General features: G+C 55.1%; 2 protein-coding genes across 2 annotated transcripts; both read left to right on the forward strand.

Moving 5' to 3' along the window:
* Positions 1-233: 233 nt before the first annotated feature.
* TRIREDRAFT_63967 (uncharacterized protein) lies at positions 234-1,878 on the forward strand (the record flags this gene model as incomplete). Its single annotated transcript, XM_006966519.1, has 2 exons — positions 234-329; positions 493-1,878. The coding sequence occupies 2 exons, from the start codon at positions 234-236 to the stop codon at positions 1,876-1,878; spliced, it is 1,482 nt and encodes a 493-aa protein (XP_006966581.1).
* A 6,351-nt stretch (positions 1,879-8,229) lies between these two features.
* On the forward strand, positions 8,230-11,001 carry TRIREDRAFT_64196 (serine/threonine protein kinase; the record flags this gene model as incomplete). Its single annotated transcript, XM_006966520.1, has 3 exons — positions 8,230-8,394; positions 8,499-9,092; positions 9,169-11,001. 3 exons carry the CDS (start codon positions 8,230-8,232, stop codon positions 10,999-11,001), a joined length of 2,592 nt encoding a protein of 863 aa, XP_006966582.1.
* Between the last annotated feature and the right edge of the window lie 1,071 nt (positions 11,002-12,072).

Below are 12,072 nucleotides of genomic sequence, written 5' to 3' on the forward strand. Positions count from 1 at the left end.
ATAGAATACCAAGCGGGCAGATTGGAAGCGCTCGGGCATCGTTCTAGACCAGTTATCTTTCTTCTTCTCTTCTTCTTTTTTTTTTTTCCAGCCTCTTCGCTTTTTTTATTTTCTTCTACATTCCCCGAGCTGCCCGTCGCTCAGCAGCTACCATGCGATAAGGCCCGTTCTCTTTGGAGCTCCAGAGAAAACAACACCAAGATAGAACAAGTCATCCATCTCTAATGTCTAATATGGCGGCGAGCTACAAGCAGCGCAAGGAGGACTTTGTGTCCAACCTGTCGGGCGGCTCCGTCTCGGAAATCAGCTACGTGACTGCTGTTGCGCCCGTGAGTCCATGTCCTTTTCCCCCGCCGTTTCAGCCACTGCATCTGCATCTGCGTCTGCATCTGCCTTGTTGATTGTGACTGCATTTGTGGTTGTGGCTGTGGCTGTGGTTGTGATTCAAGCTCGTGATTGTGGTCATGATTGCTAACTCGCTGGTGAGCGTAGGCGGCCGTGCTGCTGTGGTCTGTTCTCCAGGCCCGGCAGTCCTTCTTCAAGCCGTACTCGCTGCTTGGGTTTGTCGTCGACTTCTCACTCACCGTCGGCACTTTCCTGCTGGCCACGACTCTCTACTCGGGCACGCCTGTACTGTTGAATCTGCTTCTGCTGGCGCCGGCTCTCCTGATATGGCTCCTCCCGCCATCCACCACGGCGTCGAGGAAGAGGGCGAGGATTCCACCAAATGCCCAGTCCAAAGCTGCCGCGGGGCCTCTTCCCACGCTGAGCATCAAGCCCTTTCTCACGACGTACCGCGGGTACATGATGATCACCACCTGCGTTGCGATCCTGGCCGTCGACTTCCGGCTCTTCCCCCGGCGCTTCGCCAAAGTAGAGACCTGGGGCACGTCCCTCATGGACATGGGCGTTGGCTCTTTTGTCTTCTCCGCCGGCATTGTGGCTGCTCGCCCGGTGCTCAAAGAACGGGCGCTGGGTCGCCGGACGCCCCTCGCCACCCGATTGTTGCAATCGATCCGCCATTCCATCCCGCTTCTCGTCCTGGGCTTCGTCCGGCTGCTCAGCGTCAAAGGCCTCGAGTACGCCGAGCACGTCTCCGAGTACGGCGTCCACTGGAACTTCTTCTTCACCCTGGGCTTTCTGCCCCCGTTTGTGGCCATTTTCCAGTCCATCTTCGACGTCATCCCGTCGCACGCCGCGCTGGCTCTGCTCCTCGTGGGCACGTACCAAGCTCTGCTCGAGTATACGAACCTCAAGGCATACATCCTCGCCGCCCCACGGGTTGACATCATCTCCATGAACCGCGAGGGCATCTTCAGCTTCATAGGCTATCTCGCCATCTTCCTGGCCGGGCAGGACCTCGGCAAGTTCATCATCCCGCGGAGCATCACGTCGAGCAGCAACTCCACGGCGGGCATGCAGAGGAACACGCTGCTCATGACGATAGCCGTCTGGGCCGGCATCTGGACCGTGCTGTACGCCTTTGCAACGAGCTACGACTTTGGGCTCGGCCTAACCGTCTCGCGCCGCCTGGCCAACCTGCCCTACGTCCTCTGGGTCGCGGCTTTCAACTGCTGGCAGATTCTGGCCTTTTGCGTCATTGATACAATCTTTTTTCCCGCGTTTTACAACGCCGCGGACGCGCGGTCCGAGAAGGAGGCCTATGACGTGGCCACGAGCTATGTCTTGAAGGCGTACAACCGCAACGGCCTGGCCGTGTTTCTCATTGCAAACTTGCTGACTGGCTTGGTCAATATGACGATCCCGACGCTGGATGCGACGCCGGTCATGGCCATGGGGATTCTCTTGGCTTACACGGCGACTGTGACGGGTGTTGCGGTGCTGCTTGACATCTACGACATTTCGATCAAGCTGTAAGGACTTGGCAGGACGGGGATGCTTTATCCTAAAAAACACTTCCACGGTTGAGAGATACGATTATTACTGATGCACCTGATCAAGGTGTGCGTAGTAAGCAAGGAACAATGGAATGATTCATTGGCAGACAACGGACATGTCTGGATGTGTACTCGGTTCCGGATCGGAATGCAACGCCTTTGCTGCCATTGTATTTCGTCAAGCGACATCCCCGATTCAGGGGCATGAATCACAGTACTACTACTAGTACAATCAAGCAATTCCGAGACACAACGAGGGACGCCCTCCCTTGGAAGGAGAAACAGGACCATTGTTGTTGTTGTTGTCCGCATCAAACACCAATCAATCGAAATCTGCTGACGGCCCTGATTGGACGGGCTGCCGCCCTTGACGAGGCGGCAAGCCATCATCTCATGCAAGACACGATATAGATGACGGCGAGGTCTGGCAAACTTGGCGCGCTAGAGAGGATCTGGAAAGGGAATCTAGTGCTTCGTTTACAGTACAGTAGCATCATCTGAGTATGTAATAAATCATAGGGCGATCATTTCTGTGTGCACAAGCTGTCAAATCAAGATTCGATACCATGGGGTTGTGCGTCTCTCGGGCTGCGGAATCGTGCTCGGCACCCCGGCTCCGAGCTACCCTACTACTAATGCTGCTGAGATTCATGATTCCTGTATTATGATGCATCAAGAACATGCCTGGCCACATAAGGGGGGCCCGCATCTGATGTCTCTTCGTTCGGTATCTCCTCCGGATTCCGTGACGAAAGGGAAAAAGATATGAGAGGCGGCGCATCTGGCGGGCCAAGATGAAGCTATTCTAAGTCTCCCGAGCCCGAGTTCGCTCATCTCCGGCTTCAATGCGATCAGCAGCGAAAAGCGCGCCCACAAAATATCTGCAGTGGAACTGACTGGAAATACATACATGCACGGCTAGGATCGATTGTGTTTGATGAAGCGTGGTCGTGATGCCTCCTCGCAAGATCAGGTGGTTATTGAGATCGTACATGTGCGAAGATGTCAGTTTTGCGTGGGTGCTTTTGTTAGTAGTGGTTGCTTGAACTTGCAGATACAACTACCTACTAGTAGATGCGAGAACAGCGAGTTGTCATGTTACGGCGGAGGCTTAAAGTTATGTAGAGACCTTGTGTTTCAAGCCCGTTGTTACACTGGAAGCATCTGTTGCCAAATCTGGTGGTGGAAATTGGGGGGGATGTGACACCAGGTTTCACGTTTGAGTGAGCTTGTCTCGGGTTGAGGCTCACAAAGGGGAAGAGCGTCATACTATTAGTATTTGACTTTTTACGCTTGCAATGACTTTGGAGCAACGATTCTTCGTGTATACGAGGCTCGTAGCATGAACGAAGGACCGGAAGCAAGAGAGGGAAAGGCATGAGCTTGAAATACAGCGGTGTGGAAATGGTGATTCCCACCTTACCTTGTGAAAGCATCCCGGGTAGGTTTGCAATGTGTGGTGTGCTTACCTAGGCAGGCTGAAGAATCTCGGATGATTCGAGACCAAGCTCGATTGTTTTCTCACCCTTTGCTTCAATTGGCAGTTTATGTTATTCTATTTGCCGAGACGGGATGTAAACAACACAGGAGGGTACTACCTAGAGGTAGGTAAGGCAGGGCGAGAGGCAAGGGTAGCATCGCTCATGCAGGTACAGAAAAGCATGTTAAATGGAAGGATTGGCCTCATTGGACGACATCGAATGCGCTTCCAAGACGAAGTGACGCGACATGTCGCTATTGGTCAGATGAGAGATGTTGCGACTTGTTCCTTGCGTCTTCCTTCCCGCTTCGTCTTTCTCTTTTCCACTCAAGTAACAAGATTAGGGATCCAACGGATGCTTATAGTAGTTGTGTAGGTAGGGTATATAATATGGAACCGGTTGTCATGGCTTTGACGTCCATCATATGATTTCCCCGTGGCGAGATTGGGCAGCGATTTCCTGTCAAAAGTTTGTAACATTACGAAAGAGACGGCATGGGTTGAATTCGACATGGTCCATTTGTAGGTACGAAAGAGGCGGCTTGGGTTGATTTCGGCATGGTTCAAAAGCGCGCAGCATCGCAATCTTGAAGCCGGGATCGAGATTAGTGCGCCTCGTACGAAAGGACTTAGTACTAGTAGCCGCCCGCGTTTCGCTTTATTTATATATCACTTGTATGAATATTGCCGGGGGTTTGCGCATTTCGTTCGTGTGTGTGTGTGTATCAGCCGGCGCAGCGAGGCCGCGGGACGGGCTTGCGGGCGAGGGAGAGTTGTTGGAGGGAGGCGCCTGTGTACACGGCTCGAGGCACTGGTGGTTGTTATGCGAACCTGCCTACCTTGAGGTACCTGGCTAGGTAGGTACACGATTCTGGCCAGTTATTGGCGATGCTACAGGTATGTGATCAATCGTGAGTTCATGTTGTTTGCCTGGCCTCACTGTCATTCCTTTCTGCTCCTATCGCAATGGCCTCTCTCTCTCTCTCTCTCTCTCTCTCTCTCTCTCTCTCTCTCTCTCTCTCTTGTGGCCTTTTCTGGTCAATGGGCGCAACCAAGCGAGCGACGAGAAGCTCCATTCGTTGGGGCTTGTTTGTCCCTTGCGACTTATTACGATATGATATGAGATGGCATGCGGGAACTGAAATAAATGGCCTTGCAAGGATTCCCACCTCACGGTTGCGCTACCGGGATGGGGGCCCCCTTCCCTCTTCCCTCTCCCCCCCTCTTGCGCCGAGGCCAAGCTGTGGTTTGCGGCGTCACCGAGGGGGAGCTGGGGATACTAGTAGTACTATTGGTGGCCGGCATTGGGAGGCTAGGGACGGGAAGGGGTGGTGGTGATGAGGGCAAGCTGATGCCGATGATGGCGACGCATGATGATGCTGCTGCTGCTGCTGCTGCTGACCGGGCCGGGCTTTCGATTTGCTTGGTTTTAGACAGCGGGCTGCGTCAGAGGGTATCGATACACATCTTGATGCACTGTGGGAAGCTCACGGTGGCGCATAGAATGAGACATGAACGAGAATAATTGCCCGACTGCTTCTTTTCGCTTTGAGGACCAGGTAGGCAAACCTCGCCATGAGATGCTCATACTCCATGGACCAAGTCCCCGTATCCGTATCCCTCTGATCAGCAGGGCACTTCTTGTTTCTAGAACTGCATACAATTGAAGTACAGAGACATGATACGATACGGTAATAAACCACCTTTCCCCCCCTTCGCACTTGGTCCCCAATGCCGGCTCCGACTTCAGCGCAGGGTTTGTTTCTGGCCTGCTCTGCCGGGTGAGAGCTAGTAATTTTGGCCGCCATCGTGACGCTCCGGTCCAGTCAGTCAGTCATGCATGCTGCTTGTAATCGCCCGTACCCAGTACCTGCATGCAGGAACCGACGAGGGGGGCCCCTGAAATCTGTTGACCTGCCTTGGGTCGGTAATAGCGCGTTTCGGCCGGGGGCGGGTTGATGATGATGATGATGATGATGTCTTGGATACCTCAAGGCTTGAGTGGCATCGTGCCATCAAGCGATGGGCAGCGCTTTGCATTGATGACTTGGTAGTAAGGTATTACTTGTAGTTGCGAAGCATAGGCGAATGAAAAGAGGCGATGGAATGGACCGGCGACGGGAGATGCAAGGTGAGGTCGGGAGGTCGTGCAAGATACTAAGGTACCTCAAGGCCAGGTACGGCTACCTCGAGGCAACATCCCTGGACGTCCACTGCAAACACCGAAAGAGGGCTCCACTGAGCGGCGCGGGTCCAGCGGCTGTAATAGTTCGTGTGAAGTGAGTCGCTCCAGCTTCAAGGCTCCAAGCTTCTTTCTCATTTGCATTCCCATCTCACACAACCTCCCAATCTCGTGCTGCGCGATCAATCTCGCGAAAAATAAAAAGGGCTGGGCCTTGGGGGCCTTTTACGCCTTGAGGTCTTGGCCCCGTCCGCCGTGTCGCGGCTTTTCTGACAGCTCCGTGTCGGCCGCCCTCTGCTGTGGCCGCGTCTAAAAGTTAGTACCTGGGTAAGGTACTGCAAGAGTACGAGTAGGTACATACATGCAATCTCCTTTCAAGGTTTGTCTGCCATGCCTCGCGCAGCAAGTGTAGATGTAGATGCCAAGTACCTTGACTGTGTAGGTAATATGCAAGGTACCTATATCTATGAGTTGAGGAAGAGAATGATTTCTCGCCTTGAATGCCTTAGGTTCTTGTGACACGACCGCAGATTGGATTGCAACTGCTCCTCTTGGCTGGCCCAGCTTCTGCTTGATATCAGCATTTTCTGCATCTGAAATTGCGGGATTGGATCGAACTGGATCAGTGTAAATGATCAATCTGCACGCCATCGTCTCTACTGAGTACCTAGGTACTTGACCTCCAAGGTACATGCACCTACAGTAATAGGTAGGTAGATACCTCTAGGTACCTAGCTGTCTGCCCTGTGAGCGAGGTGGTGCTTGCCTTGCTCGGCAGCTTGCAGTGGCAACAGCGTCAGCTCAGCTCAGCTCAGCGTGCAGTCATCGCTAAGGCTGCCCAGCTACAGCACCAGCAGCGCTCGAACTCGCCCTGGCTGTCCACACGGAAAACTCCACGACTCCCTTCTCACCATCTCCAGCCCCGACTCTCAACGGGCTGCGAGCAACGCCGGGCCGGGCAGATTCAAGGACCAAGCAAGGCACCCAATCCGCGCCTCGTCCTGCCCTACTTGCTGCTGCTGCTGCTGCTACACCACATCCAGCACGACTCCAGCTACTACTAGTAGCAGCTGCGGTACTGTAGCACCAAGCACGACCAGCCCGTACCGAGTACCTGCTCTGCGCAACCACATCCTGAACCCTGTCGGCTCCTCCCCCTTGGCCCTGCGCGCGTCCGGACGGCCTGCCCACTTGAGCAACTTCAGGGGACTCTCATCTGCCATCTGCTGAATCCGCTGGGCCACAACGTTCGTCTGTGAAACAACTCGCCAGAAGAAGGAACAAAGAAACCCCAAGCTGTGCTTCGCTCTGCTGTTCCGTGGCCGCCGCCGTCGTCCAAACGGGCTATGAAATCGTGGTGAATTGGCTCGTTGGCGCACCTCGAGAGACCCCGAGTTTGCCCTGTCTTGCCTCTGGCCGCCCTTTGTTTTTTTCTGCGTCTTCCTCTTCAGCTGATCAGCAGCCGCCGCTCCTCTGTCTGGGCTCTGGTCCTGTCCTGTCCTGGCCCTTGGCCCGTCCTCGCTCCCCCGATCCTCCTCCCTCTCGACACATACTAGTCCTACTAATACAACACAAACACCACGCCAACCAGCCACTACTGCTGCTGAGGCTCAAGCGTCTGCCGCGTTGCCAAGGTTGCGCGCCGCTGGACCGTTCTTTTTTTGTTTTCTTTCACCGCTGTGAGCGAGTCCCGAGCCAACGAAACGGTCCGTCGTTCCCTCTTGCAGCCTCTGCCACATACTACACGGGCTCAGCTGCTGCCCGTCCTCCTCTGGCTCCAAGCATTGACACAGCCGCCTTCAGAACGAAACCATCGCCGTGCTTGCTCTCTCTCTCCAACAGCTTGCGCTCACCGTCTCCGCAGCCGATCGTTTAGAACCTGACCCCTGGTGGGCCAGCCCGTCGCGCGTAGCAACGCGGGAAGAATGTCGTCGGCTGCTCTCCAAACGGCCCCTCCACACCAGCCAACCGCGTTGCCGTCCTCGCTGCCAACCTCCAACCGCCAGTACTCGCAGTCGCAGTCCTCCCCCAGTCGGGACATCCACAATGCCCAGAGCGCATCAACACCACCATCGTCAAGGCGCCCTCCCTCTCGCAAGTCCAGCGCCCAAGGCGCAGCCGCTGCATCCGACCCCAGCGCTCCTTTAAACTCCCGCATTCCCACCAGCGCGACCCGTGCTTCTGCTGCTGCTGCTGCCGCCGACCAGCACTCGAGGGCTGACCGCCTGGCGTCTGCGCCCGTCGCCCCTCCGCGAACCTCGTCCAACAATCCCGACGCTGGCCAGGGGCGCGGCTACTCGGGCGACAAGATGAACAATTCACCGCGCCGGGCCCAGGCCGACGGCTCGCGGATCGCCTCTCGTGGTGACACAAACGGCGCTGCTGACCATGCCAGGACCAAGAGGGCATCCAACTACCACACTCCGCAGGATTCCTCAGCCTCAGCTCAGCCCGCCAGTGCTCGTGGAAGCCATGCCGCCGAACCCCCTTCTTCCATCCCCATCCCCATCCGCACCCATCAGACGGCGACAAATTCAAAGTCCTCGCGCGAGGCAAGCGAGAGCCTGCACAGGGTCATTTCCAACGGCGAGGAACCAAACGGCCGAGGCGCTACTCACCACAGCTTAGCTCAGGACGTCGATCCCGCGGCGCCCCCTCCCGTCATCTCCATGACTGCCGGGTCCGAGGAGCGACGAGGCGGCCGAAGTCGCCAGGACCACAGCCGCAATAGCAAGGCAACCACCAAGTTTGGCGACTTTATCCTTGGAAACACCATTGGCGAGGGAGAGTTTGGCAAGGTCAAGCTTGGATGGAAGCAGGATAGCAACGTGCAGGTGAGTCTCTTTGCTTGTTGCCCCGTCGCCCGCAGCGACAATGAGAGGCAAGAGAGGGGTGTGATATCCAAAAGAGCCGGGCAGTGCTGACGGGATGTATGCAGGTTGCCATCAAGCTCATCAAGAGAGACACCGTTGGCCACAACCCGTCGCGGTTGGCCAAGATCAAGCGCGAAGTCACCATTCTCCGCGGCATCCACCACCCGAACATTGTGCGATTGATAGACATGGTTGAGACTGATAGATACATTGGCATTATCCTCGAATACGCATCGGGAGGCGAGCTTTTCGACTACATCTTGAACCATCGGTATCTGAAGGACAACTCGGCGCGCCGACTCTTTGCCCAGCTGGTCTCCGGAGTGGGCTACCTTCACAAGAAGGGCATCGTCCATCGCGATCTCAAGCTGGAAAACTTGCTCCTCGATCGAAACCGCAACATCATCATCACGGACTTTGGCTTTGCTAACACCTTTGACCCCCGTGACGAGTTGACGGAGGAAGAGGAGCTCAACCTGTCGGATCGCGAGTACGTGAAGCGGCTTGGCATCGACAAAGTCAAGCCCAATGGTATGCGCAAGGGTGACTTGATGCAGACCAGCTGCGGCAGCCCATGCTATGCTGCGCCAGAACTCGTGGTTAGCGACTCGCTGTATACTGGCAGAAAGGTTGATGTGTGGAGCTGTGGTGTCATTTTGGTGAGTCCAGAGAGGATCCTTTGCTTTTGCTTTACTTTCTTTGGCCAGACAGCTAACGACTCGGGAATTCAAACAGTACGCCATGCTGGCCGGCTATCTGCCCTTCGACGACGACCCTGCCAACCCGGAAGGCGATAATATCAACCTTCTGTACAAGTACATCGTCACCACGCCTCTGACCTTCCCCGAATACGTGACGCCGCATGCTCGAGATCTCCTACGACGAATCCTCGTGCCGAACCCGAGAAAGCGAGCGGACTTGTTCGAGGTTGCTCGCCACAGCTGGCTGAGCGAGTATGCCCACGTCGTCGAGTTCATCACGAGCTCGACGACATCACCCTCAGAGGTCCAGAGTGTCAGCGCGGCGGGCTCGGACTATGCCGAGGCTCCCATGGTTACGAGGAGCGCCTCCGTCCGCGAAGCGCCCAAGCAAAAATCTCCCCAACCCGCCGTCGTTGGTGGTCTGGCCAAGACGCACGGCAAGATCGATTCGCCTCCCGAAACTACCCAGCGCACGTCCAAGGACGCCAAGCGTCGTACTGTCCAGGTCGAATATGTCGCGCCCGTCACACAGACGCAACGCGGTGCCACCGAGCCAGAAGTGTCCAGACATCAGGCCCAGACAACGTCGCGGCATCATCACGAGTCGGCCCAGGAAGAATTGTCGCTGGACGACAGGCACATGGCACGACCGCAGTCAAAGAGAGGGCCGCCACCCGGGGCGCAAACGAGTGGAATCCCTCAGCCGCCGCTCTCCTCGCGGGACGCTCGCTCGGCTGCCGACAACACATACAACATGGGCGTTCCCGCAGCAAACGCTCGTCCACGCACCGGCAACTCTATGCAGTCTGCCACTTCTCTCGGCTTGCAGTCCGGAGGCAACTATGGTCAACCAGTGCCTCCTGCCATTGCTGACACCAATGTTCAGGGCCGTATTCAGCAGCCTGCCGGCGCTGGCAACGATGATGAGGAGCTAGGGCGAACCAGCACCAACGTGCCCCCCAAGTTTGCGCGGATGTCAGGCTTCCATGAGCCTAAGAGCAGTGATGGCAAGGGACACAAGAGGTCCAATACGATAGGAGACATTGGCTCCAAGCTCCTGGGCCGCAGCGGGTCCGTGTTCGGGCGCAAGGCAAAGAAGTCGGACCAGCCGGCCGAAAAGGCCAAGAAATACCCTCCCATCAGCATGGCCAACACTGGCATGGCTGCGGGAGAAGAGCCTCGGTCGCGGCCCTCGATAGACTCGAAGGCATCCCGCCGATCCTTTACTCTCGGCCTCGGAAAGAAGGCGAGCGGAAGCATCAATGGCTCTCAGGATTCCATCGACAAAAAGGAGCGCCGACGCTTCTCCCTTCTCCCCGCGTCCTTTTCCCTCAAGTCCTTTGGCAATTCCAAGGATCTCGGAAGCGCCCCCCCTTCTTCGCAAGACTTGCCCATCCAAAATCCTCGCACTGCTGACCTTGGACGGATCGTGACGACCCACGGAGGTAGCACACCCTTCTTCGACAACGCCTACGATGGCCAGCAGCCAGATACGGCCATGCCGCCCAATCAGAACCAAAATCCTAACCTAGCACCGGCAGACGCTGCCAGACGACCGAATGCAGTCCCCCAGTATCTTCAGCAGGGTACACACCTCAACAGTGGATCCGAGACGTCGGTTGACATGCGCCAGCCTTCCGCGGGAGCTCGACAGGGGCCCTATCAGTACGGATATACCCAATCCGAAGGCTTCGACGGGCGAGGAATTGGTACTGGCCGTGGAGTGTTACAAAAGAGCCACAAGCGGTTCACGGATGCTTACGACCAGGGAGACTACCGAGGCCACGAGGGAAGCAGTGGAGCTGCCAAGCGCGTCATGGACTTTTTCAGGAGACGAGGCAAAGCCAGGGGCGGCGATGAGCGATAACCTATGGCCTTGGAAAACAAGGACAAAGCATCATCTTTCTAAGAAATACTTGCGGATTTGCGCCGGAGCCAGCCGACAAGCTCCCCGTTGCGCCGTCTTCATCTCCTGATTCTGCGTCCTCGAGGTATTGACAAGGCGTGAAGTGGTTGCCTTGGTACATCTTTTTTCTTCATTTCCATACAGGAGGCATTGCCGAATTTTGCCAACATCAAGTTGTAATCATCAGAGCGCGCAAAGCAGATATCGTTCAGCCTGTTTAATATTTCCCCCAACTTACAAAAACTGGTCAAGAGTAGCTCGTGCCTATGTGGGCCTATACTACTACAGGGTGCGCTGGATGGGGAGGGGCATGCCTCATTTGGCACTGTTTTCACAGCTTTTTCATTGTCTTTCCTTTGTATTGTATTTCGACTAGCATGATCTTTGCCAATCGTATATTGCGCTCATGTGGAGGCTGTTATGAAGCAAATACACTCACGCACGACTACACATGCCTCGACTGGACTTGGTTGTGGGATTTTGTGATGCGGCATCAGAAAGTCTGTGGTACAATGCCCTTTTCTCTCTCTTTTCTCTTTCCCTCTTCTCCCTCTTTTCCCTTCAGTTCGGAAAGAGTCTGTTTGATTCAGTGTGTTGGGTTTTGTTGTTCTATATACCTGTATCGCTTGTTGTACTTGTCACTTCTTGTTATCAAATCTGTATTGTTGGGCATTGTTTTGGCAGGACATTTAGCGGAGTCTACCTATGATTTGACATTTTAGCTTGGGTTGAAGGGGGCAGGAGGGGGAAAAGAAACACAGAATGGAGAGGTAGTGCTTTTGCTTTTGCTTTTGCTGTTTATTGCTCCGTTTTTGTTCATCGTTCTTCAAGGGGGTTTGTAAGGAGGAGTCGAAATACTATGGGGGAAAGCATTGTTGTTTATGTGAGGGTGTGTGTATCGTGGAAATTTTGAGCTCTCTTGTTTCTTTGTCCTTTTATATAAAAGCACCAGGTACACCTGCATCTCGATTTTCTGTGATGGCTGCATTGTTTTTTTTTTTTTTTTTTTTTTTTTTGTGTAAGTTTAGGTGG

Source organism: Trichoderma reesei, assembly GCF_000167675.1.
Source record: "Trichoderma reesei QM6a unplaced genomic scaffold TRIREscaffold_13, whole genome shotgun sequence".
Taxonomy (NCBI): Eukaryota; Fungi; Ascomycota; class Sordariomycetes; order Hypocreales; family Hypocreaceae; genus Trichoderma; species Trichoderma reesei.